This window comes from Procambarus clarkii, chromosome 31 (assembly GCF_040958095.1).
Source record: "Procambarus clarkii isolate CNS0578487 chromosome 31, FALCON_Pclarkii_2.0, whole genome shotgun sequence".
In the NCBI taxonomy this organism is placed as follows: Eukaryota; Metazoa; Arthropoda; class Malacostraca; order Decapoda; family Cambaridae; genus Procambarus; species Procambarus clarkii.
In genome coordinates, this window is record NC_091180.1 from 15,801,613 (window position 1) to 15,828,693 (window position 27,081).

Genomic DNA, 27,081 nt, shown 5'->3' on the forward strand with positions numbered 1-27,081 from the left:
GTTGAAGCCGGCGTTGAAGGAGAGGCGAATCATCACCCTGACAACAAAGGGTAAGATCATCGACATAGAGAGCGGAGAAGACACCAGAAGGAAGAGAGGATAGACGACCATTGAGGGCAACCAGAAAAAGAGTAGTGCTCAGAACACTACCCTGGGGCACACCTTCGTATTGCTGAAAAGAGGGAGAGAGAGCGGTACCAAGGCGCACCCGAAAGGAACGACGAGAGAGGAAGCTGCGGAGAAAGAGAGGGAGATGACCACGAAGGCCAAAAGAATGAAGTTGAGATAGGATATGATAACACCAAGTGGTGTCGTAAGCCTTTTCTAGGTCAAAAAGGACGGCAACAACGGAGGTCTTCGCAGCAAAAGCAGTACGAATATAGACCTCCAAGTTCACCAGGACATCTGTCGTGCTGCGGCACTTGCGGAAACCAAATTGAGAAGGGGAGAGGAGGTGATGGTGTTCCAGGAACCACATCAGACGAACGTTAACCATACGTTCAAAGAGTTTGCAGACACAACTTGTGAGAGCAATAGGGCGAAAGTCCTTAGGGGAAGTACCCAGAGACCCCGGTTTGCGAACAGGGAGGACAACGGCTTCGAGCCAGTCCTCAGGGACTGACGACGACTCCCAGATCCGATTATACAGACTCAGTAAATACTGAGACGTGCTCGGAGGGAGATGGCGAAGCATCTCATAATGAATACCATCGGAGCCCGCCGCCGTAGAACCGCAGAGGGCCAGGGCAGAACGAAGTTCAGAGAGAGAGAAGGGATCATTATAGGGAAGCTGAAGATGAGTGCAGAAATCTAAAGGACGAGACTCAAGGACAGGTTTACGAAGAAGGAAAGATTGGGGAAGATGAAGACCAGAGCTAACAGAAGAAAAGTGGGAACCCAGTTCGGAAGCGACCTGCAACGGGTCCGCCACAAGAGTATCATGGAGGTGAAGGACCGGTGAAACATCGGGAACGAACTTACCCGCTATCTTGCGGATACGCTTCCAGATCTGGGCCAGAGGGGTTTCGGACGTAATTGTCGAGACATAAGATGCCCAACATTCACGTTTAGCCGTACGGATGGCCCTACGGGCCACCGCACTCGCTTTCCGAAAGAAAAGAAAAGAATCGGTCGTCTGCCTACGGCGGTGCTTCTTCCAGGCTGCACGCTTACAGCGGACAGCCCGAGCACAGTCCGCATTCCACCAGGGAACGCACTTCCGCGGACCCCGAGAGGAAGAGCGAGGAATAGAGCGGAGGGCAGTGTCGAAGACAGTGTCATGAAAAAGGAGGAGAGCGCGAGAGAGGGGCAGAAGGGAGAGGTCAGAGAGAGTAGCACTGAGGGAAAATAGGGTCCAGTCCGCCTTAGCAAACTGCCACCTAGGGAAAGAGAGGGAAGGGCGAAAAGAGAAAAAGGAAACAAGGATGGGGAAATGATCACTTCCATGGAGGTCATCAAGAACCTGCCACGTGAAATCTAAGTAAAGAGAAGAAGAGCAGAGAGAAAGATCAAGACAAGAAAGGGTGCGAGTTCGAGAGTCCAAATGAGTGGGCTCACCAGAATTCAGAAGAGACAGGGAAGAAGAGAGGAGAAACGGCTCAAGGAGGCGACCCCGGGTATTCGTCAGAACGTCACCCCAAAGAGAATGACGACAATTGAAGTCACCCAGCAGGAGCACAGGCTCCGGCAAGGAGTCTAGGAGGTGTTTCAAATCAGGAAGAGAGAGCGGGACACTCGGGGGGAGATAAATGGAACAAACTGTGTACCATTTCCCCACAAAGATACGAGCAGCAGAACAATGGAGAGGCAAAGGAAAAAGTAAAGGAACAAAGGGAACATCAGCCCGAATCAAGAGAGCAGAAGAATTAGAAGCCCCAGCAATGGCTGGGGGGGGGGGGAGAGAAAGGAATAGCCACGAAAACGACCAGGACGAGCACCAAGCATTGGCTCCTGGAGACAGACACAAAGGGGCGAAAACCGCGAAACCAGAAGTTGGAGTTCGAGGAAATTGGCGTAATAACCTCGAACGTTCCATTGAAGAATGGACAACGACGAGAAGAGAAAGGACAAAAACAGAGAACAAGGAAGAAACAAAGGCGAAAGACCAACAGGGCACGTTAAAGAATATCAGGGTCGGGATCAGGGTCAGCAAAGTCAGGGTTAGGGGGCATGGGTAAACTGAGCAAAGACGGAGGGAAGGAAACGGGAGAACAGATCAGAGGTGGGCGGGCAGGGTCCGGAGGAGGAGGAGGAGACAACGGAGAGGAGCAGTCAAGGACAGCAGCAGGAAGAGGGGGAGTAGAAAGAGAGGAGCGCACCCCAGCAAGAGCAGCAACCGAAAGGGAAGCAGGGGCCAAAGAAACCTCCATAGCAGGAACAGGGGGCGCAAGTACTGAAACGGGAGGGGAAGGAGCAACAGAGCCAGAAGGAGGAGCTGAGGAAGAAAGCGAAGCCTTCTTACCCGCCGGGGAAGAGGAAGGAGAGGAGCCAGGCTTACACTTCTGACTTAAAGAGACCGGTGTCCCAGCAACTACGTACCGGGCAACGGATTCCAGTGTCTCAACAGGAGAAGCCGAACGAGAGCACACACGACGGCCGTTAGGAGAGCGATGGACATCCGCCCGCACCAACAGGCGGCGGGGAGAGCCGATAGATGGAGGAAGAGGATGGGAAGGAGGATCGGAGGGGGACGAGGAAGAAGACACAGAAGACACGACAGACCGGGTAGAAGGAAGGGGAACCCCAGACAGAGGACCAGGAGGAGGATCCTTCGGGAGAGAACCCAAAGGGACAGAGGAGGGGGCAGTGGGCGCATCAGGGTCCAAGGCCCGGAAACGGTTGTGAGTCTGAGGAAGGCGGGAAGGACGAGGAGAGGAAGAGCGCAACACGCGAGCATAAGAGATATTAGCATAAGGCGGGAGCCGGCGAACCTGGCGCCTCGCCTCAGGAAAAGATAAACGCTCCCGGTGCTTCAAGTTGAGGACGGCTGCCTCAAGCTTGTAATGGACACACGCACGGGAGAAGGTAGGATGGGCCTCACCGCAGTTGAGGCAACGAGCCTGGGGAGAAGCGCACTCCGACTTAGAGTGACCTTCGCCACCACACAAAGGACAGAGAGAGACAGTCCCGGAGCAGCGGAGGGCACCATGCCCAAACCTCCAGCACTTGTTGCAGAGCCGAGGAGAAGGAATGTACTCCTGGACAGAGCACCTGGCACCAGCAAGAATGACAGAGGGTGGAAGGGTCCTACCATCAAAGGTAATCTTCACAACCCGGAGGGGTTGACGGCGACTACCACGAGGGGGACGAGTAAACGTGTCCACCTGGAGAATAGAATGGCCCTGGGCAGCGAGGATATGTCGAATATCGTCGTGGCAGTCGCGCAGGTCCCGAACACCGGTCGCAACATGGGGCGGGAGCAAAATAGTGCCAACACTGGCATTCAACTGAACGTTCTTCGAGACCCGAACGGGGGTCTCGCCAAGGCAGGATAAGGCAGCCAAGCGGGAAGCAGCATCCTGAGAAGGAGCAGCAACGACACGTGTACCGAGACGAGTGGGGTTGAAAGTAATGGAGGCATCCACGGAATCAATGAGATGTCGATGGAGGGAGAAATCGTCAGGAGGCGCAGAATCAAGAGGGAGGAGATCAAAATATTTGGCTTGATAGGTAGCAGAACTGGAAGGAATCGAGCGAGGGCGGCCGTGACGAGGACGGCGGTGAGAACCCCCAGAGAGAGAGGGGTTAAAAGGCGCAGTAGTTACAACTAGAGAAGGAGCCGCGCCAGGGGACGAGGTAGTCACCACTGGGGGCTTGGGGCTCGACCCAACCACAGAGGAGGGAGGGGAGCCAGAGGAAGGAGTCAGAGAGGCCAAAGGAGGAGCAAGGTCGGGGCCCAATGCAGCGGAGGCTACAGAGCCCGGTCTTCCAATACGGACCGACTCGGGGGCTTGGTCGCCCACCCCACGAGCCTGAGAAGGTAAACCAGAAGAAGCCGAAGCAGGGGTAATCATCTTGACGAAAGAAAGAATTCACTCACGAATGTGCCCCCACACCCACCATGGAGCCACAATTAGAGGCAGGACACCCAACAAGAAGCTATCGCCGATCTTGTCGGGGCCTCCTAGGGGTGCGTCGCGAGTATACACCCCACAAACGCCACCTTAAGAAACCGACAGTCCGTCGAGATCGGGTTCAGTGACGAAGTGGGGATTGACAATAAAAGGTTCCCCTCGCTCACGACGTCGGGTACTGCAGTTCTACGGGTGCATGAGTATGCCTCCTCAAGCACCCGGGCGTCAAAATAGAAGAAGTCCAAGGGAAGAACCAGAACGAGCAAAAGGTCGGTAGGAAACGGCAAGCAGATAGGAGAAGAGGGGGGAGAAAAACGAAACAGAAGGAAAAGGAAAAGATGCCCAGCAGAATTGGAGAGGACGGCAGCAGGAGCACAAGGCTAGAAAAGGACAGAGGACTGTCCCAAGGAGCATCACACTCCGGCAGCCGCCCACTAAGCCCCCACACGGCGACAACGAGCTGAGCGGGGAGGGGGCCCCTTATGTGTAGAGGAGTCTTGAAAAGCCTTTGGCCCTTAATGTTAACGAGTTCTCTCTTGGCATACCTATTGCACCTCTGACTTTTCAACGGGGCTATTTTGTACATCCTGGCATGTCTCCTGGTCTCATGTGATGTTATTTCTGTATGCAGATTTGGAACCAGTCCCTCTAATATTTTCCAGGTGTAAAATATTCTCTCCTATGCTCTACAGAATACAGATTTAACTATTTTAATGGGTCCCAATAATTCAGATGTTTTATAGTGGATTCTAGATATAAATTTCTAGCAGAAATTGCACACACTCCGGATCAGCAATTTTTCTGGCTTTGAATGAAGCTGTTATTGTGCTAGAATATTACACCCTAGAGAAATGAAAGATTTATATCAATTTGGTATCAAGCAGTAGCCAAGTGCTCGTAGTCTGCCTGTAAACCATTTTGACTAGGGGAGGAAAGTCTGCTTTTTTATACTGTACTGTATGTTTTACAATTAAGAGTGCATTAACAGAGAGAAGTAGCTAACACAAGTTTATTTTGATACTTCTGGCAGTACAGCTACTCATGCTAACCTAGCAATAAGAACTTGCATGTTGCAAGTGGTGACTGCTGTGTAATTGACCGACTAATCTGTTGTATACACAAGTAGTTCACTAGATGCATGTCTATTTGTGGATGGTCAGCTTATAACATTGGTTATATTTTTTGGGCAAACCTTCGTAAGCTGCCTTTCCACAGACCAGTATTTGTACTGTAGAGCTTCTCTGCAATTTCAATTGAAATGAAAACCTTCTGGAAATCTGTAATTACTGTAGATGGTAACATACTGCATGCTCTACTGTTTCAGTTTACCAACTACCAACATCAAGCAGTTTAGCTAATAATTACAAGAAACTTGTTAACATGTTAATGTATTTTAACATGGGGATAAATTATTTGTACCAGCTGTTTAATGTCTTATTTAGCACTGAAGATAATTAGAAATTGTTATAAAGGCATTCCTGTTCATTGCATATTGATGGCAATATAAAATGAACGTCTATTTTCCATTGTAAATACTGGAAAATATAAGCATCATATACATACCTGTACTGATACTGGACCGATTTTTTTTTTTTATAACCGTAAAATTCTTTCGAGTTTCCTTTGCTATTTTGGACAACATAATATTAATGGTTTGGCATGGTAAATTTGTTTCTTAAATCTCCAGTATTCTATATTTGTTTACAATAGATGTGAGATCATTGAAGTTTCAAGCTTGGCTGGGTATAAATAGCATACTTTTATTAGCCAACAGGCCTATGCAGTTTTAGGCTACTTCCCACCTATAACAACTCAATGCATCTCCATTTATTATTCTTTACTGTTTACATAACATTCCCATCAAGTCTTCTACACTTCCATTTGTAAGAACTTACTCCTAATTTCATCATTCACCAATTTGACCTTTCAATGTACACATTTTTGCCATTTCTATTTTCTTGCTTCCCCACTCACATTTTGAGACAGTATTTGCTTCCCAAAACTTTTTTCTACTAGCTTATCTAACCAAGCAGTTCCTCCTGTTTCTAACCCCTACATTCCCTTAGTCATTTCTAACCATATACAGGTATTTCTAACACACATCCCACTAAGGTTTATTTTATGTCTTGCAAGATAGCTTTCTTTTGGCTTGATTCTTTTACCAACTGGATCTTTAGACAGTCACCCTTACCACAATCTTTCTTACTCATCAACAAATCCAAAAATTTAAGAGCAAACTTCACACCAAAGATGCGAGGAACTCGGATGCTTCAGTCTGTCCTGGACCATTATATCTTTAGCACCATTATTGACTTCTCCAAATCTAAAACTTTTCTATTCACTCCATATTTGACCCATGTACAGTACAGAATATCCTTACACTTAATATTTGTTGGAATACACAAGGGTTCACTTATAATATTTTACCTAGTCCATTCATATTCAAATCACTTATTACAGTATAACTTTTTATGCAAATACACATTATGCTTTTGCTTCTATCCATTTAAAACCCTTATTCCTTACACCCTTTTAAAAATGTAAGTAATTATCAAAAGGCACCAAACCGGGAAGGCTATGTAGCATTATCAAATGTGCAGAATAATCCGAGGGCACTAAATATCCCCAAGGATGTCAATACAAGAACAAACGCATAAGGTGAACGATATCAAAAGTATCAGATTCACCAAGAATTCTATTGAGGGACAAGTGACCACGAGGGATGGTAGGAAAGAAAGACACATTCGTCCTGGAACCTTTTAAATAAAAAATATCGCTTTAATCCAAATGTTAATTTTCTCAATTCGAAACCGACCTTTGCTTGTTGGGGTCTATTTATATACACATGGACAAATGCAAGCACTATTTTCAGTGCTTTGAGATATCCAGCTCTGTGAAAGGTCAATTTAACCATATGCTGACACGTATTATACAGTACTGTACATGTACAATTTCCACCAAGCCTCTTTTAATTTCTTTGTCTCATTGCATCACATTTGATACAAGGTTCATTTTCAATACATTCTTAAACATTAGCAACAAATAACCACTTTCTGTACTTGATGTATGCACTACTCTACACAACTAATCTACATTAATGTAAACTAACGTGTCAACTTAGTTATGTGCAAGGAGGGGCTGAACTTTAAAATAAAATTAAGCAAACCAAAGGCTAACCACACAAACTGATAAAAATAAAATTAGTTCAAAAGTGTGCATATTAAGAGTGCTTTGCGGCTTATAAATACTACTTATGAAGTCAACCAATTGATGTTAGTCAAGTTATCTGACCCTGAAACTGGACAAGGATAGCATTGCCCATCTTGATATAGTTAGCTACATCACCATATATCTACACCCTTATGATATTCAGGAAGGATATACAAAACACTAAGTACCATCACAAGTTTATTAGGCAATGAACTCGTATGGCAGAGGTGTGAGGAATTCTGGCTCGTGTTCAGAAATGTTCACCTTGTGTGCTGGACGTGGCTGGGCAGGTTGTCTCTTGCACACAACCTTCACACCCTTAGCCTTGGCTTCATGCTTAATGCGGTCATTCTCCTTCACGCGCTTCTTGAAGTCTTCACGGCACCTTGAGTGGGTCAAATGTTCAACGCGCACGTTTAATCTGAAATGTATTATCAATGCGTTATACAACTTTCCGAGCTACACATCTGATATAAGCCTTTTTACGCGATTGCTTCAAATTTAAAAAACTAAAATATCAGCAAACCCATAGATGCAAATTTAAAGTTTTTAAGAGCTTAAGTAAATAAAATCTATGCTGAATTCATTGAATCAGAAACCAATACATAACATTTTGCAAAAATGCATTCCAAATAAAAATTTACAAGAAAATACCCTGAACATTACAACACCCTTCATCAGAAATCAATTCTGTAGTTAGCTAATTAGCAAATTTATAAGGCATAACCCAAGCAAAACAAACTGAAAAATTACAATACAGAGGAACCTCGGGTGACAAGCAGCCCCATCAACAAGCATTTCTGGTAAAGCGCGAGCCACTTACGGAAAATTTGTCTCTTGTTTCTGCTCTTAACGAGAAAACCACGTGGTGCAGTTCTCGCAAATTTTTGGCCAAATTCAATTTTTCAATTACAATTTTCAATTACAATTGAAAACACTTATAATAATTACATGTATTATAATTACATTATAAAATGTTATATTGATGTTTTTCAGCAGTGGAAGAGATTAATTTTATTTCCATTATTTTAAATGGGGAAATTCGTTTCGCAAGATGAGCGTTTCACATGATTAAATTCGTTAACTGAGGCTCCTCTATTTTGAAATATGCAATTGCAACAAAAAATTATGTACTAGGTACAGTATTCTGTACTCCTCTCTCCAAGAGATGTGGCCAGCATGGGAAAGCTACAAACAATTACTCATCTTACACTTCCCATAAACCCTACTGTACTGTATGTGAAGAGCAAAGTCAGTTATTGTGGAAGCTATCCCATAAGAGGATTATGAGACAGCCTCATATTTCAGTCTGTTCAAGGCTTCAACAAACAGCAGTAATCATGGGATGCTAATGAACATTTGACACCAAAAAAGTTACCCGTACAGTATCTAGTGTAAAAGCTTTCCACCATAGTGATTTCTGATAAAATAGCTTAACCAGACAAGTCATTTTAAGAAGGTTTTCATGCGAGGTTAAATAGGTCTTGCCACATGCTCGGTTTGTACTAAAAATAGTTAAAAAGGCTTCTGGAAAATGCTACAGGTATGTTGCACAACCAGAAACACACACACCAAAGCAACCCACACCTACCCATGAAACCAATGCATAGAAAACATCAAAATTACCGTGCTTTAATTTATGTAATCAACCAGTCGGTTTGTAATGAACTGGTTTCATTCAATAAAAAAATGAGATTAGGCAAGATGTGGGCTGCTGGATTATTGACCAAGCACAACAAACCTCAAGACATAATAACCATACCTCTTGGCAAGGATCTTGCCCTTCACCCTCTTGTTGACAATGACGCCAACGGCATGCTGGGTCACGTTGAAAATACGACCAGTTTTACCATGGTAACACTTATGAATGAGGCCCTTCTGGAATGCTCCATTACCCTGAAATATAAAATTGGTATTTCAAAACAAAATATTATTAGACCATTTCATGACTAATTGTATGGTAACCAAGAAACCCAGCCACTTTAGTTGAATAACTTTGGTAAGGTTAATCCCAAATTTTAATTGGTAATCAAGTCGCATGAAGGATGAATGTGCAACACTCTTGCTTCTCCCACCCCCCCCCCCCGTTAACTGGAGCAAAAACAATATAAAAAGTGGACTGCATTCATTTAATGATTAAGCCTTGTCCAATAATGTGCACTTTGTAACTTTTCCCCAACAAGTATTCAAACTATCCAAACCATCTTTCCTTCCTGCATCAAGTGAATCTGCATAAATCACCAATAATTCAAAGACTACCTCTAATTCTCCATAGGCACAGTTAGGTAAATTACACATTAATTCACTATTCATTAAACTTGCTATACAACTCTGCATATGCATATAGTTTAAACAAGTATTTCTGAAATTTGTCAATATACATTCCACATTCTACTAAAATGCAAAAACAAAACCTTCCTTTAAACTAACCATTTCTCAGTTGCGGTTAATTCATATGCAGGTGTTTCAACAATTTAGAATCGGATACCAACACTGGGTATTTTAGCAACCACTTTAGCCACTTCGACAAACATGCTAGATGTTCTTAAATTAATGCTCGTAATGTCTATGTATGAAAGATTATTCTGCAAATTAAACTTGCAAAAACCAATTGAACACACCTTCAAGTCCACAATGTCGCCAACTCTGTACACTTTCAAGAAGGTAGACAGGTGCTCAACACCATTCTTCTTGAAAGGCCGCGCAAACATGTTGCGCGTACCACGCCTCAAGCCCTTTGGGTTCGTCATCTTGGTTTATCTGAGAGAAGAAATTAGAGATTAAAATCTACAAGTACAAAAATGCCTCATTCTTACATCTTTACATAAAGTACAATTAACTTTGGTAGTGTTTGGTTAGACAATACAGATAAATAATATTAAGACTGCAAGGGGAAAGGTGTATAGTTTCCAGCATACTTCTGATCAAATATGACTGGATAGTAATATTGGAGACTGTTGCAAGTTATTCTTTATATACATTTTCAAGATGTAAAATATAAGGTGTATACTTTCAGATTGGATCCAAAATTGCAGAACGGTTAAGATACAGCTTTAATGAACATTTATGTTAAGCACTGGTAATCAGTAGGTGAAACCTAGTATAACATCAGATAGTCATTCCCAGCATTATGCATTATCCTCCAATAATATATCTTATGTTGAGAAAAGTTCAGCCATAAATAAAAAAAATTTTTACTTCTAGACTTGTCCAGACATCTGGCCTGTTAAAACAGGAATGTTGCCCCTGGAAGCTGCAGTCGAAGCAGTAGAGGAAACGGCCCTATGCATTAAGCCTAAGGTAATGAATCACAAACCACTAAGCATGACTACTAAACAGCCAAGAAATAGTTCCTGTTCAAGGTGCACATTGAGATAAATACTACATACAAAATGAGGACATCCATTAAAAATCGAAAACCAAAAGGTTTGAAATTATATTGAGAAAATAAAATGATCTATACTTCCTTGGCATTTATCTTTTGTTTGTAATTACGATATTCAATACACTAGGAATATTTATATCCCGGTATAGTTAATAGTTATCCATGACCATATTTTTTACGGTACCAATAAATGGAATTCAGTCATACTACTGTACATAGTATACCACAAGCAATTTTTTTTAATGGAAACTAGAGAACAGGCTCCATGTCTGGGCGCTGCACTACACTTCCATTGTCTTCATGTTATTAAGGGCGCCTAACAGCTGAGTGGACATTGCTTCAGATTCGTAGTCCTGAGGATCCAGGTTCGATCCCCGGTGGAAGTGGAAACAAATGGGCAGTTTCTTTCACCCTAATGCTCTGTTCACCTAGCAGTAAATATGTACCTGGGAGTTAGACAGCTGCTACGGGATGCTTCCTGGGGGGGTGTAACAAAAAGGAGGCCTGGTCGAGGACTGGGCCGCAGGGACGCTAAGCCCAGAAATAAAGATAACCTCGAGAAAATGTTATGTACTTAAATACTTTCTTCAAAATATTTAAGCCCATTTAGCCCCATATACATTAAGTATATCACCGGGATGAAAGTGAAGCAGTTAAGGCAAGACATTTTATTATTTAGAGTATGTTGATGGATAAACACACACACACACACACACATATACAAATGTACATACATACATAGTTACATACATACATACATACATACATACAGTTACATACATAGGTACATACAAAATAGTTACAGGAATTGATAAAATCGACAGGGAAGACTTCCTGAGACCTGGAATTTCAAGAACAAGAGGTCATAGATTTAAACTAGCTAAACACAGATGCCGAAGAAATATAAGAAAATTCACCTTCGCAAATAGAGTGGTAGACGGTTGGAACAAGTTAAGTGAGAAGGTGGTGGAGGCCAAGACCGTCAGTAGTTTCAAAGCGTTATATGACAAAGAGTGCTGGGAAGACGGGACACCACGAGCGTAGCTCTCATCCTGTAACTACACTTAGGTAATTACACTTAGGTAATTACACATATATATACAACACGTCTGACCACAATCAGCCACAAACCTGACCACAAACCAAACCCTGACCACAAACCACAATGCCAGCAAAATACTTGCTGTTCCCAAGAAACGTAGGCCTTCAATACCAGTATATATGCAGTATAGTGTTTGCATACTACAGGCTTAGATGCACTAAATTACATAGATCAGTATAATACACAAGAGTTGATAATGGTCCAGGATGGACCTAAGTGTTGTAAATTCTTCCAGTTTCAGATTAATGGGTTGGGCCTCTTTTTTAGCCTCATAAGTAACAGACTATACATGAAACAGAAGTGAACAAATCCACAAGGGCCGTGATGAGGGTTCGAACTTACATACGGGATGATCCCAGACGCACCTTAGTCGATTGTGCTACGACACGTTAAAAGAATTGCAACCGTGAGTGCTACAGACCTCTCATGGATCCCGCAGCCTCTCCGTGATATACTTTTTTTTTTTTGCACAATTTCCCCCCATGCACCCGGGCTCAAATCTGGAAATTGTGTAAAACCCCAATTTGTCTCAGATGCTGCGGGATCCATGAGAGGTCAGTAGCACTCTTGGTTGCAATTCTTTTCCCATGCCGTGGCACAACCGACTAACACTTTAGAGCGCTCGCAACGGTCGAGAGCATTACCAATTTTTCTCGAGTCTGCGCAACGGACTCGCTCACGAGTCACAAGAAAAAACATTTCTATAAAATCCATTTTTTAACCAATCGACTTGGGGATAGTTTAAAAATGTAATTACCTAAGTGTAGTTACAGGATGAGAGCTACGCTCGTGGTGTCCCGTCTTCCCAGCACACTGTCATAACGCTTTGAAACTACCGACGGTCTTTGCCTCCACCCTCTTCTCGCCTAACTTGTTCATTTTTCTTGTTCACATTTTTCATTCATGTGTGCCATGAAATTTGTTTTCCCTAATAGCCACATGGCCTATTTGGGAGAACGGCATAGCATTCCATCACGTAATTTTATTTTAAATGTTATACTTATGTTCATCTAGAACATTCTATTGTGCACACATCGCTACAAAACTTAAATACATACATCGAAAATTAAGGTCAGGACAGTGAAAAGAATACACACTTTTCAGTGTTGCTGCACAATCGCCCGAAACGCTATGCGCACAAGGGGCAAGTTTTTTTTTTCGTTCGCCGGGCGCTCGAAAGCATTAAGGCGCACACGGGATCATCCCCAACGTAGGTTCAAACCCTCATCACGGCCCATTTGGATTTGTTCATTTGATGAATCACGTTATTGTTATTGGTGTGCGTAATGAACACCAGTGTTGGTCAAGCTTAACTGATGCACACTACACACTGGCTCTTCTGTCTGAGTTTTGAACCAAAGCTTACTGTGCTGTCTCAGTCAGGGACAGGAAGACTACATGTACTGCTAGGTGGACAGGGGCATCAGGTACGAGGAAACACGCCCAAACATCACGTCCTGCCCGGGAAACACTACTACACCTGCTTCACCGCCACAACACCATACAAGTCATCAAGTTCCACGCTAGATCCTTGTGAAAATATTAAAAGTTTAATCCCTAAACTGATTCCAGTTAACTTCTTGGACCCTCATCCAAACTTATCAACAAGCATTAAGCTACACAATATTAGTGACGCGACACATTAGGGATACCAGACGCTCTCTTCACACCTGTCTAACTCTAGTGACGATCCCTGCTAGATCCCCCCACCGGGGCAAGTGTCCCTCCACCTGATGCATCTGTTCACCTAGTAGTACCCAAGTGTGGTGGGGGGCAACACCCTAGGGGGTGGGAGGGTCGCTACTTCCACTTTCACGAGACAGCCATATAACCCATATATATACACTGGCTCCCTGTCCCGACCACCGGGTGTTTACCTACATATGAGGGTAAACAACACGGGTCTTACACACACACGTGCACCACCAACTCTCTACTCATTTCCCCGACAATTCCCACCCAGACTCGGCCACAGTCGCCCGGCAACAGACAGCAAGAGGTATTAGCGCCCACCTGCAAGGCGGCCGTCGAGGACAGGGCCGGCGGAGAGGGTGAAATAAGTGATAAAGTGTGGAGGAGGCGGCGACAATGGCTACTCACTCGTGTCACTCCCGGGAAAGACTCGTCCTACGGCGCTTGTCTCGTACACCGCCTCTTCGTACCACACGCTTCGTATAACCACCTATATTTTGAAGACTGTCTGCTTAGTATTTTGTTAACTGTCTTGTAAAATACAATAATAATAATAAAACGCTCTAATTGTTTTTAATATACATCATTGGCTAAGTTAGATTAGATTTTGTAATTATATGAGAACAATTTATACGAAACGACTTGGTTCCAAGCAGAGCCATCTGGAGCCAAAACTGAAAACTAATGCGACAGCAAATCACTATGAAAAATAAAATTAACATACTTAAGAATTACATACAAATATCAATTAACAATTCATTTTTGTCTAACCCACATATATTTATTTTGTGATATTTATTCATTTTTGATGGGGTTGAGAGCGGTGGATGGCGGTGATGGCGGACGCTGCTTGTGTAGGTAAACCCTCCAGCTGATCCGCCGAAGTGATCATTGATAAGAATTTCCTCAACGCCCTTCAAGACGAGAAAACTTGTACAATCTGGATCTGTTGGGATATTGTAAGATGGTAAGAGTGTGTGGGGCGGCGGGGAGGGTGGCTAATGGCGGCGGGGCGGGGAGTATTAGGGGCCCGGGGCACACCGACCTTCACCTCTCATTACACAGTCGCGGAATTTCCTGCACTCGACGTTTGTCTCATTAAATGTCGGTTTAAAATTAGTGATGTGTGTAGCGGTGTTGTATACCCTGGGTACCCTGGGTATACTGGGTACTCTGGGTACACGGCGAGCGTCTCGCATGACGGGTTGGTGCCAAACGTCCCATGTACCAAGTTGGTGATTTATTTTGTATAGTTCAGTAATTCAGTGAAGCTTTTCATTAGATATTTACCTGAATTTACCTGGATATAATTAACAAATATATATATTTCCTGTTTTGTAACCATTTAGCACACACTATAAAACTTGCTAAAGCTACATTGCACATTACAATGCCAGTGTAATCTATTTTATGTTCGGTGATCTGGATCCAGTTAAAATGCCTAATATCTACATTACGTTGTATGTTAATTATTTTGTAGACTCACATTACATGTTAAGTTACATGGCGGTAGGTCAGTTTGTTACAAGACTGCTTGCAATAGGTTTTTAAAAGTCTACCTTGACTAACTCGGCCAAACCTAACATTATATACGAAGAAAATGAGCTTTGTCAGGACACCTATCTATGATTTAACTGTACTGCCAGGTAATGTTCGGTTTTAGAATTTATACAAAAATGTTTGTGTGAAGTTCCCTGTATCCTCCCACACTATATAGCACACAGGGTCTCGTAGTGCAGTTGGCTTCATTCTTAACACACACTCGGAGGAGGGGGGAGGATTCTGAGTACAATTTCAGGATGAGACAGAAATGTTTATACATATTTCCTTTCACTTAATGACTCTGTTCGCCTAGCAGTAAAAAGGTACCCAGGAGTTGGGCAACTGTTGTGGCGTTTCACCCTGGAGAGGGTTGGTAGTTTGGGGAAGTACAAGCCTAATATATATACAGTATATATATAATATATGCACACATGCATGCATGCTTCCCGTCCCCAACAACATAAATTAATTAAGTTAACCTTCAAATTTATTAAACTTGACCTAAGATATATTGATAGGTGTTCAGTAAGAACGATGATACCCAAGCTTCAACATAAACCAATTTATGAAATAATACAGCAATCTTGAATCTGAAAAAATCATTAACATTGTACACTTAAACATAGCAGTCAACAATGGCTTTAAAATCATAATAAAAAAAGAATCTGAAGTACTGTTCTTCAAGTGGCAGACATACCTATAATAGCTTATCAACTTATAAAATAGAGAGTAATGCTATGTATATACAGTACCAGAAGAAATAATTAAGTACTTGCCTTCAATTCAATGTTCTTCATTGTTTAAACCTCGATAAATTACCATACAGTTTAATGGTCTGCTGCTGTTAGAATGTAATTCATAGAAAAGTTATATACTATGAGTGTACAAAAAGTTACAAGCACAAAGATCTTTAAAATTAAAAATTTATGGATGAAACAACCAGCATATAAAACTTGCCTCAATTTACCTGAGGGCTACTATCTCCCTAGTGGTCTCAATTGGGACAGGAAAACGGGGGTTTGTCAAAGGTCCCTTCTCCGTTGTTCCTGAGGATTGCTTATACAGTATATGCATTTTAAAGTAATGTCTTGTCATATACAGCTTTGATGGGTAGGCAGTTCCATGGGTTTATAACTGAAAATGTATCTCCTGTTTTCTATCCTACATTGTGGCTTGTTGAACCTTTTAAAGGAGACGGGTCTGGATTCATATTGTTCAACTTGTTCAGTATTTTAAAGGTCTTGATGAGATCAGGCCTATCATCAGGCCTGTCATGTCTGGTTTGCATAGTCCTGTAGCCCTCAACTGTTCTTGATATGAGAGTTAACTTAATTCTGAAAAAATATTTTTGTTACTCTTGTGTTCAACTTTTTCCGAAGTATCTCATCTTGAGGTTATCTTGAGATGATTTCGGGGCTTTAGTGTCCCTGTGGCCCGGTCCTCGACCAGGCCTCCACCCCCAGGAAGCAGCCCGTGACAGCTGACTAACACCCAGGTACCTATTTAACTGCTAGGTAACAGGGGCATAGGGTGAAAGAAACTCTGCCCATTGTTTCTCGCCGGCGCCTGGGATCGAACCCAGGACCACAGGATCACAAGTCCCGCGTGCTGTCCGCTCGGCCGACCGGCTCCCCCAAGTAGATATATCCTTTTGAAGGCGAGGTCTCCATACTTGGATACAGTTGAGATAGACCCTAATATAGATAAATAACCACTTTTTTCTCTAAAATCAAAGGTTCATTTGATTATTCTTAAGTTTTCTTGTAATGTTAGTGCAATGTTAAATTAGTGATGGGACCTAACTCCTGGGTTCTCTTCATCATCAGTCAACTGCATAGTAGTGTTGTCGATGTGATGTGCAATGTTATGATCCATCTACATGCAAGGTCTTCTATTTTTCAATACAGTATTGAAAAGCATTTGTCAGTCTTCAGACCATTTTGTGGAGTTCATATAGATCTCTTTAAGATCTTCATAGTTTCTTTTTGCTGTTGTACTTTTTTTTTTATACTATTGAGCATGCCTGGCTCTATTTCATCTAGAGAGTATGCCTTGGAACACCTAGCACATAGATTCAACTCTTCATTACTGCTCCTAACCCCTGTGATTGGTTCAAATCCACTTTGTGTTGTGTAATAACATGCACTGATAGATAAGATATATAAGTGATCTTATATGTTGCAAAGTTGTAAATTAACCAATTGTCGTTATTTTCAGGAGTGATCTGTACAGAAAAACATGTACAGTTCACATTAAAATAGCTGGATAGTTTATTCAATTTCATCCATTGCCAATGGCATTTTTTGTACATATAACATTTACCATTGATAAAAATCCGCACATTAAGAGGTACCTACCCAAATTAATTTATCTTTATGCAATATATCTCTTAGTACATGTGGACACAATACTGTACTCAGACTAGTTCATTATCCATCATGTAACATCTCTACACATGTTTAGTTTACTCTTATATATGTATACTTCAGTTTCTCTAATGATGGTAATGCTTTCCTTGTGTAGGGCGCTAATGCCTCGCAGCTGGAGAAGGAGATAGGGGCTGACCAGTTCCCTCCAAATGAACACTACATCGGCCTTGTAAATGTAAGTACTCGGGTAATTTGGTATTAATTAGTGAAGATCACAAAATATACTGTAAAGCTAATTACAGTATTTGTAAAAGGTTTGCAAATCTGTAGGTGTCATATTGTAAATGTGTGTTTTTCTCGTAAATAATACCAAACAACAGTGAAGTTAGCAAGAAAGTTGTGTTAAGATACATTTCTGTTCATTGTGTACAGTTATGTAGAGTATATAGAACTGGATGGTTTTTAAAGAATAACTGAGGAGTGGCAGGCTTTATTATATCTAAGACTAGGTAATGTACTAACAGTACTAGAAATGTTTGTTCGCGGCTGGGATCGTATTCCAGGGACCTGCCCGAAACGCTATGCGTACTAGTGGCTGTACAATAATGTAACAACTCTTGTATATATCTCAAAAAAAAAAAAAATCTGGTTGAGCAATTAATTTTAATTAAGAAGTGAGGATAAAGGGAGGTGATAGAACACAGCAAGAGCATGGTGGTTGGTTATGTACTGACAAGACAAGAAGAGTGGTAAGAGCGGCCATTACTGTAGGTGCTTGTTGAGCATTACTTTACTGTTAAAAGCAGCTAGATGGTGTTTGAATTACAGTATGTTTTCTCCTCTATATTTCAACCACTGTAATACAAAAAATAATTGGCTGGTAAAGAAATAATATTGCATTTTAAATGTAACATATTTGCTGTATACTGTATACAGAAATGCAGAAGCTAATATTGCTCAGAAATAAGGAAATCTGGCACAATAAAAATGTAGCCAATGGGACTATTATACCTTACAAAGTTGTGTATGGTAACACTTACAGCAAAGAGAGGAGAAATTAGAAACCAGAAATCAGTGGTCGGTGTAGTCTGCTAGCAACCAAAGGGTTCCAAGTACAATTTTTATGCAGGATGAACTGTTTGGGCATGTTCTCTTACACCTGATGCCTCTGGTCATCTAGCAATAAATAAATATTGTATCTGGAAATTAAGGAAACTATTGTGGGTTACATCCTGGGAAAGATCGGTCATAGACTTAGGGTTTACTGCCCACAATAATGGAAAACCAAAAAGAGATTTTATTGGGAGTGTGGTGGACCTCCTAGAATCCAGATTCATGAATCTGGATTCATATTTCCTAATAATTGCCTGGTGATGCAGAGACTGCCAAGTGCTATCAGGCCCTTGGAATTGCTCGCCCTACTAAAAAGTACAGTCAGAATCGGGTTCATTCATCGATTCAAACTAATAATTTCCAAAGTGATGTTTCAAATTACAGTTCAACATAATATGTGGGGATTGCTGGAATGCTTTAAGTGAAGGATAGAAGTACTGTACTGTATATATGATTGAATTTGGATGGGTATAAATTGCTGCTGCTTCACCTGGGGGAATAGGATTTTGAATCCCAGGCAGTGGGAAATCCATATGTTGTATTGACATTGTCTATTGCCCCATACTTTATAGTGGAACTTTAACAATGCATTATTACTGTCTTATTTTAAGTTCTCTGTGTTTGAAGTAATCTGTGAATTTTTCAGTTTGGCAACACGTGCTACATTAACTCAGTTCTCCAAGCGCTGTATTTTTGCAAGCCTTTTCGGGAAAAGATCTTGGAATACAAGGCCAAGAATAAGCGCACGAAGGAAACACTCCTAGCGTGTCTCGCAGACCTCTTCTACAATATTGCAACACAGAAGAAGAAGGTTGGCAGTATAGCCCCCAAAAAATTTATTGCCAGATTTAGAAAAGAAAACGGTGAGCATCTATTTAACTGTGTTATAATTGATGGATGTGTTTTTCTGAGACAGTGGACTCTTGGTGAAATGGGATGATTGGTTTTTACCCTTCCAGTCCACAAGAATGGCTGTTGCATCTGGTCTCTTTCTATTTTTGTCAAAAATTTAGTTTCTTTTAGTGCATATGATAGAACACACTTATGCATATTGTATTTTGATAACAAACTCATTAGAGATAACGCATAACTTTGATAATAAAAAATAATATTTTGTTAAATAGTTTTAACCCCCCTTGTTAAATGTTGATAATCCTGTGGTGCGGAATAAAAAATTATTCTGCTAAAATTAATTTTTCTTTTAACATGTTAATTAGCAGCTATGAAGCACAAAATTTCAAGTAAAAAGTCTTTATTTCCTGTAGATGTCATAAGACTCGTTCAAATCCCAAATTGTCCCCAAATATTTACCTCACAGAGAAGGGAAATGAGTTAAATTTCAGTACCCAGTATCAGGAGTTCACTATACGGTATTTACCTTTTGCCATTTAAGCTTTTTGTGCCATCTCCTTCAAACTCGGGTACTATATTAATTTTCCGTACACGTATAAATAGAATATTTCTTACAAATCAATTAACAAACTTTTAAAAAAATAAGTTTACGAACTATGATCTTGTTCTGAGTGATTTGTTTATTTTTAACAGTTAAGTTCGACAACTACATGCAGCAGGATGCCCACGAATTCTTTGTTCAGTTGATAGACAGCATTAATGAAACTATCATAGGTAAGATTGTGTTTGTATACTAGTATTATGTCTGTCATCTGTCTGTCTATGTCTGTCATACATGATATTAAAATTCTTTCATTATCACACACATACCTTCATGCCATGCACACTCCCTTCTTCATTCTCCCTCCCTCTGTATGTCTGTTAGTTTTTATATAGTGATGGGGGGTGGGGATTATTTTAAAAATAAAAATAATGTGATCCTGCTCTTTGATGTATACCCACCTAGGCACCAGGATACTTCCCTTGATCAGCTGCTATTTAAATATATCTACAGGACTTTGTTTTTAGTTAGTGATGAGATTTTTGTTATGAACATAAAAGATGTACTATATGTAGTGCATTGTAGATGTCATCCTTACAATTTGCCTCATTTGCAATGCAGAGAAACAGTTGGCTGGTCGAACAAGACAGCAGGGTGGGGAGTGTGACCATCAAGCAGGCCTAGGAGGGCAGCAAGACAGCGGAGGTGGAGGGGGAGGCGGCGGGGGTAACAACCAGCAACAGGACAATACGTGGGTTCACGAGATATTTCAGGCAGTCGTCACCAGAGAACTCAAGTGTCTTAACTGTGAAGCTGTAAGTACAGATATGGAATCGCTGATGAATACAAGCAATATGGTACAGCATCACCTTGTGTGGTACAGGACCCCTTGACTCTTTTCTAAAGCATGTTTAGAAAAGATACTCTAAGCTACACAAGATTATGTTTTAGTACAATACCCAAGACGAGCTTAAATAAAGTTATCTAACCCTAGCCATACTGTCATGGGCCATCGCATTGGCTGATTCAGTTGACTTATAATGCTTCATTACATTCACTCATCTGAAGCCCAACACCTCAGGTGAGTGAACCTCTCGGACTTCACGAAGCATTATCAAACTACTGAACTGGCCAATGTTTGTTCATTTGAACTTTCTCCATCCTTGACTTCAACATCCCTCTCACCAGGAGAATAAAGAAAACATGACTCATGACTACATATGCAATATCTCAACATAACCTTCATATATGTATATGTATGTGTGTGTGTGTGTGTATATATATACAGTATATATAAAATTTTCTTACTATTACAGGTTCGAAGCACAGATGAGGTGTTAAATAACTTGTCAGTGGAAGTACATCAAAATACGAGCATCACGTACTGTTTGCGGTGTTTTTTCTCCACAGAAACTATTAGTGCAGAGAACAAAGTGCAATGTGAGAATTGTTGTTCCCTCCAAGAACACCAGGTAATAAGTTGCATTTGTTATAAACAATTGAGTCTTAATTATGTAGCACAGTACTGTGCTGTACTACCTTAGGGGAGAGAACAGCCAGGCCATTTTCACCCTTTCCTCACACTTGATGGGAGTATCTTGAGACTATTGACCCCAGTGTCAAAAATGCTGGTGCTTTATTAACAAATAAATAAGCAAAACCAATAATATTGACAAATCTTTAGACTGATGAACGTTCACTGTGATAGACTGAGTGGGGTGCCAAGGTTTGCATGCTTTTTTACGACACTTTCCACCTACTGGAAGCATGTTCTGTGTCACACTGACACTCTTCCCACCCTCCTCTTTAAGAAAAGGAGAGTGAATTAAGATCAGAGATCAAACTCAATAGTGAGATGAACTGCCCTCTAAAAATTAAATCACAAAACCTAAATCTATCTCCAAGAATGTTTGGCAATTCAAACACTATCAAACAAAAAACTGGAAACAAGTCTCATGGTCCTTCTCTTGACCTTCACTGAGTGCACCACCACTTGCTACTCTGCACTGACTTCCAGGACGAGCGTGTGTCTTGCTTTCCGACCGCCCCTCGCGGTCACCTGTCCCTCGATAGAATTCTTGGTGACTCGGATACTTTTGATATCGTTCGCCTTATGCGTTTTTGTTCTCGTATTGGCATCCTTGGTGATATTTAGCGCCCTCTGATTATTTTGCGTATTTGATGGTGCTACATAGCCTTCCCGGTTTGGTGCCTTCTTTTGATAATTACTTACTTACTTGCTACTCTGCAATGTTTCCTCCGCTTCCACATGCCATCTGCCATGAATATGGTTTCTGACTTTCATTCTTGTTTCTCTACTCTACAGGCATGTAGCAAAGTTTTCCCTGACTTTTATGATTGGCAAACCAATTTTTTTAAATTACTGTTCTGTATTATTAAGTATAACTTGATTAATCTGGATAAATGTACACTAGGGGATATCTGATAAATTAATAAGGTCAGTTAAAATGATTTCTGCACAATTAAAAAGTATCATTTTATGACACTTAACATAATCATTATCATTTATAATAAAGTTTAACAGGGTAATTGAGAGCAAACATGCATTTTTTGCAGCCAGGTGCCAATACACTTGCTCTTTTTTTTATGCTGCAATACAATAATTAGGAAAACAGTACTTTGTACAGTTCGCTGTAAAATATCAACACATATCCAGAAATTTTTGACTTATATTGTAATGACCTGGAGGCTATCGTTATATTTTGGTTAATACAAGTTTTAAAGGCTGATCATTAATGAGTATAGACTAAATAAAAAAAGACCGATATGGGTTTCAGTATATTACACTGTATAAAGCACTTGTTTTAAATTAGTAAAATAAGATAGAATATAAGCCCATGACCAAATGCTGAGACTAATGTCAGTGAAATGTAAAACTCTAAAAGTCACGTTTTATGGTAGCTTTAATTATTTATACGAGCGAAATTTGTTTCCAAGACAAACTGTGGAAGTGAGAAAAAGACAAAAGAATCATGTTCTTTATTTTGTATTTGAATACTGTATGCAGTATTTTTATTTTATTTGTTTTCAGAAACGTACAAGGGTCAAGAAGTTACCAACTATACTAGTCCTCCACCTTAAAAGATTCCAGTTTTTGGGTCAGTATAACCGCACGCTCAAGTTGTCACACAGGGTCGTGTTTCCATTAGAACTACGAGTCTTGGACACGGTGAGTGATAACACTTTGTATTTTGCTCTATATCATCGTATGTGATGCTCAGCTGAGGGACTAAAATGTATTTTTCAAGTCAAACATCTTGGGTGTAACAGGTCATGTTGCTGACTTTTTGTTAGTTAATCTTTTGCTCCTCTTAAGTACAGAGCACGCCTCTGGTGGAAAGGGCTGTACTTGTTTAACCCCTTACAGGTGGTTATTGCTATTACATAAAGGCAATTTTGATTACAATGGGATTCATTTAAAGATAGGGCCTACTCATATTTAACTAATGACAGAACCATCTGCCAAATGGTTTAAGAATTTATTGAAATACTGTATTTCTAACAAAATGTCAGGATAGTATTTTTATGCGTAATGCACCCAAGTTAATTGGGTATATTTTAAATCAGAGATAACACAACATTTATACATAGCAAATTTGTATTTGTTGAATACTCATGATATTCATTACATACTTCAGAGCACAGATGCTGTGAACCCTGACCGCCTGTATGACCTGGCTGCTGTTGTGGTTCATTGCGGCACAGGCATAAACAGAGGCCACTACATAGCAATTGTCAAATCACACAGATTCTGGCTACTCTTTGATGATGATGCTGTTGATGTGAGTATTTTGAATTTGAAATTTGGTGTCCATTTTTTCTGAAATACTGTTTACAGGGATGTTTTGCCTAATCAGAGAGAGAGTGATTTCTAACCTTCCCAGGGCATGTTTTTCAAATTAATCTGTACAGTATTTGACCACAATTAATGTGTTCCTAATGGAGTAAAGAACAGAATGAGCAATTTTGCATCAAGTAAAGTTTCTAATCATCGGCCACTTAAGTTTTTGTGATGGCTTTCTATGAGACCTTATGGTATGGTTTTAAAATCAAGTTAACTATGAAATTATGCCACAAACTGATATGTAAATCAATACTAACTGAGATACTGTTTCAGTATTGACTGAAATATGTCACTATATTATAATCTATATTGTGCTAACCTTCCTCTCAACTAATGTACAACTCTTCCAATACCTTCTGAAGAAACATGGTACTCGCAGGTCCATAATTTCAATGGTAATCCACCAGCGTCAGTCATCCAACTGTTCAGTGGCTATTATCATGAGAATCTGATAAAGATGTTTTACTATACAGTGCTTGTATTTTGGAGAGGTTCCCATAAAGCTTACCGCCAATAACATAACCTTAATGTTCAATGACTTCTTTCTTGAAAATCACTGAATGTTAAAGTCTGATATGAATGTGCAAGGTAGTGACATGTCAATATGTTAGGGTATTGCTTTCACTTGTTTTTGTGGTGAATTACTTGTACATAAGATTCCATGACAGTGGTTGTTGGACATTGTTATTTTTCTACAACACAACCCTTCTAGGTATCAACGCTTGTCATTCTACTGCACTCATTAGTACCAGAAATTTTTATTGTCTTATGCATTTAAAACAATTTATAATCAAAAGTACAAAATTTCATAGTTACAAAAAAAAATTGGCATAAATTCAACACAGCTCGACAAACATTTAGAATCGAGACTTGGTACATTGGCAGTAAAATTTGTTGTGTTGATAAATTTTAGTAATATATTTCAAACGTTATATTTGTTTAATTTTGTGAAGAAATTCATGGTACACCTTAAAATTTGTCCAAAATATTATTTTAATTTAAAGTCTTGATTCTGGAACACATCCTATTTTTCCCCATAGCATTCTCAGTTAAATACTGTACTACGTTGCTTAGTTTTGCTCGGTGTCTGGTATGCATGAGCACATAGACCCGAGTACTCTGCAGTGCCTCAGTCACACTTGGCAAGCTGTATAAATTGTTCCTGGGTACTTGAGGAGCATATCTTTATAATTCTATTTTCAATCACTGTTATTTAACATTCACGATTTGTTTCTCTTTCACAGAAAATTGACCCATCGGTTATGGAAGAGTTTTTTGGTTTGACGTCAGAAATTCAGAAGTCGTCGGAAACTGGGTACATTCTCTTCTATCAAGCTCGAGATCCAACGTAACTTCAAAGTAGTCACCAAAGAAAGTAGAATCCGTCTGTTATGTCCAACTGGTTCTGTGGAGGCTGAAAAGGCAGCGTTAGTCATGGCATAGAGAAATCAAGATATATAGAAAGGTTGAGAAAGGATTGGGCAGTGTATCTAACCAGGGTTCAGAGTAGGTGTAATCAATGTATTCATCTAGTTCAGGTTTGTCAGATATTGAATGCACCAGTCTACACTTATATCTGATCTGAATAGCTATTTCACAAATGTTAATTATAACAATGTATTGATTATAGTGCACTTGTAAATAAGAGTTTTATCTGAGATTTTTCACAGTCTATTGTAGGTATAAGGGCTGGAGAAGTTTTGCATTATAATTGATGAAAATAACTCTTACTTCTATTTTAATTACAATTCCTTCTCTTAATTTTGCTTTAAACAAAATTAACCTTTACTAATTGTGTGATTATTCATCTTCCCAGTATCCTACAAATATTCTTAGAGTATTTATAAACCAATTTACAATTTGATTGGAATTTTTATTAAGTTGCATTACAAACTAATTGCATACATTAATCCATTGGGTAATACAAAATGACAGAAGTCGTTGTTTTGTATGAATAGATTTTTGTATTTCGTTTCATTTATATTACAGTAACATCAAATTTAATGCAAATAACATATTGTGTTGAAGTTGAACCATGTTAAAGACTTGCTAAGACCTTTGACAATAAGGAGGCTGCAACTTGTACAAACCTCAGATGCACTCATGATCCATCCAGTACTCCAGTGTAGTTCTCTATTGTGCACAATCTGCTCAGCCACAATCTTAACTTTGTACCACATTAGATTTTGATAAAGTGCTTATTTCATGGTTTGAAATATGAACTAGAGTAATTTTCTCATTCAGATTTTGTATCATCGTGAGCAAAGTTTCGGTGAGCTAGGTCCTCGATAGTGGAGGTAGCATGTTGGTGCACTACTGCAGACATAATCAATTGAACAGAAATACACACGTCACATAGGTGCACGTGCACCCACACCTACATAAACATAGTTTGAAGTGCTCAGTATAATAATATTGAAGCAGCTCCCTGTGAATTTTCTAATAGTGAGAAATTACTTTTACCTCTCGAGAGCTTGAAAGGACAATCATGACTCTTGCCAGTCTAACTTCTGTGATATCATAATTATTATTTTACAGGCTGGAATAGGGTCATGGTCCATTCCTCAGAGGATCGTTTGAACCTTTTTGGAGGCAGTTGTACTGTTTTCTAATTATATATTTCCCACTGTTAATGCAACACAGATTATTGTATAATTCTGTTGAAGAGTAAGAAACAAGTTGAACAAATATGGAGTTTGTTTTTCCTAAATAATATGAACATACTTCTATGAAAGTATATTGATTACTTCAACATAAGTACATTTTGTAACTGTAACCAGTTATTTGAGTACAGTACGTAGTGTCGAACATTCAAGGCCACATTTTGTGAAAATTATAAATCATGGTAAGTTATGTTGATGTAACATTGAATCTCTGTTGACTTTGTTAAGTAATTATCAAAAGGTCCCAAGCTGGGAAGACTGTGGTAATGTAATAAAAAAAGTAATGTTCAGAAATGCTAAAAAGCAATTATCAAAGGATGCCAGATAGTTCAAAGGAACTATCAGATAGAACTGTAGCACCATCAGTTTCACTGGATATTCAAATGGCACAATACTGTATATCGCTTAGGATGCCAATATGAGAAAGTAACACAAAAGCGATATCAAAGGTATTAAATAAACCAAGGATTCTATAGAGGGACATTTGAGAAGCAAACATACAATCAACCTAAAAACTGGGACATTCTACAAATTAAGTAAATAATTATCAAAAGAAGGCACCAAGTTGGGAAGACATGTAGCAATATCAGTCTCTGGATATTCAAGAGGCACTAAATATCATTTAGGATGCCAGTACAAGAATAAAAAAGACATGGCAAGCAGCATCAAAATTA

The 27,081-nt window shown here is 40.2% G+C and overlaps 2 protein-coding genes across 3 annotated transcripts; one reads left to right on the plus strand and one right to left on the minus strand.

The window, feature by feature from the left end:
* Positions 1-7,468: 7,468 nt before the first annotated feature.
* RpL21 (ribosomal protein L21) lies at positions 7,469-13,997 on the minus strand. Of its 2 annotated transcripts, none has more exons than XM_045743169.2 (4): positions 13,871-13,997; positions 9,905-10,043; positions 9,046-9,179; positions 7,469-7,704 (listed from the first exon to the last, which is right to left on the minus strand). In XM_045743169.2, the coding sequence occupies exons 2-4, from the start codon at positions 10,031-10,033 to the stop codon at positions 7,485-7,487; spliced, it is 483 nt and encodes a 160-aa protein (XP_045599125.1). In that variant the 5' UTR covers positions 10,034-10,043; positions 13,871-13,997; the 3' UTR covers positions 7,469-7,484. The 2 variants fall into 2 exon arrangements, with proteins under 2 accessions (XP_045599125.1, XP_045599124.1); XM_045743168.2 differs by having other exon boundaries at positions 13,784-13,928.
* Positions 13,998-14,264: 267 nt separating this feature from the next.
* Usp12-46 (Ubiquitin-specific protease 12/46) lies at positions 14,265-26,432 on the plus strand. The gene is made up of 9 exons (XM_045743167.2): positions 14,265-14,429; positions 17,528-17,608; positions 19,133-19,349; positions 20,032-20,112; positions 20,501-20,694; positions 21,196-21,351; positions 22,932-23,069; positions 23,539-23,682; positions 24,989-26,432. Exons 1-9 carry the CDS (start codon positions 14,427-14,429, stop codon positions 25,094-25,096), a joined length of 1,122 nt encoding a protein of 373 aa, XP_045599123.1. The 5' UTR covers positions 14,265-14,426; the 3' UTR covers positions 25,097-26,432.
* Positions 26,433-27,081: the final 649 nt, after the last annotated feature.

What these genes read in the sequence shown, in the direction of transcription:
- RpL21 (XM_045743169.2), bottom strand. Translation starts at nt 10,033, where the DNA reads ATGACGAACCCAAAGGGCTTGAGGCGTGGTACGCGCAACATGTTTGCG. An exon ending in GCGACATTGTGGACTTGAAG is followed by an intron (nt 9,180 to 9,904) that starts GTGTGTTCAATT and finishes TTTATATTTCAG; the next exon opens with GGTAATGGAGCATTCCAGAA. An exon ending in GGCAAGATCCTTGCCAAGAG is followed by an intron (nt 7,705 to 9,045) that starts GTATGGTTATTA and finishes AATACATTTCAG; the next exon opens with ATTAAACGTGCGCGTTGAAC.
- Usp12-46 (XM_045743167.2), top strand. An exon ending in ACTACATCGGCCTTGTAAAT is followed by an intron (nt 17,609 to 19,132) that starts GTAAGTACTCGG and finishes TGAATTTTTCAG; the next exon opens with TTTGGCAACACGTGCTACAT. An exon ending in AGTGTCTTAACTGTGAAGCT is followed by an intron (nt 20,695 to 21,195) that starts GTAAGTACAGAT and finishes TTACTATTACAG; the next exon opens with GTTCGAAGCACAGATGAGGT.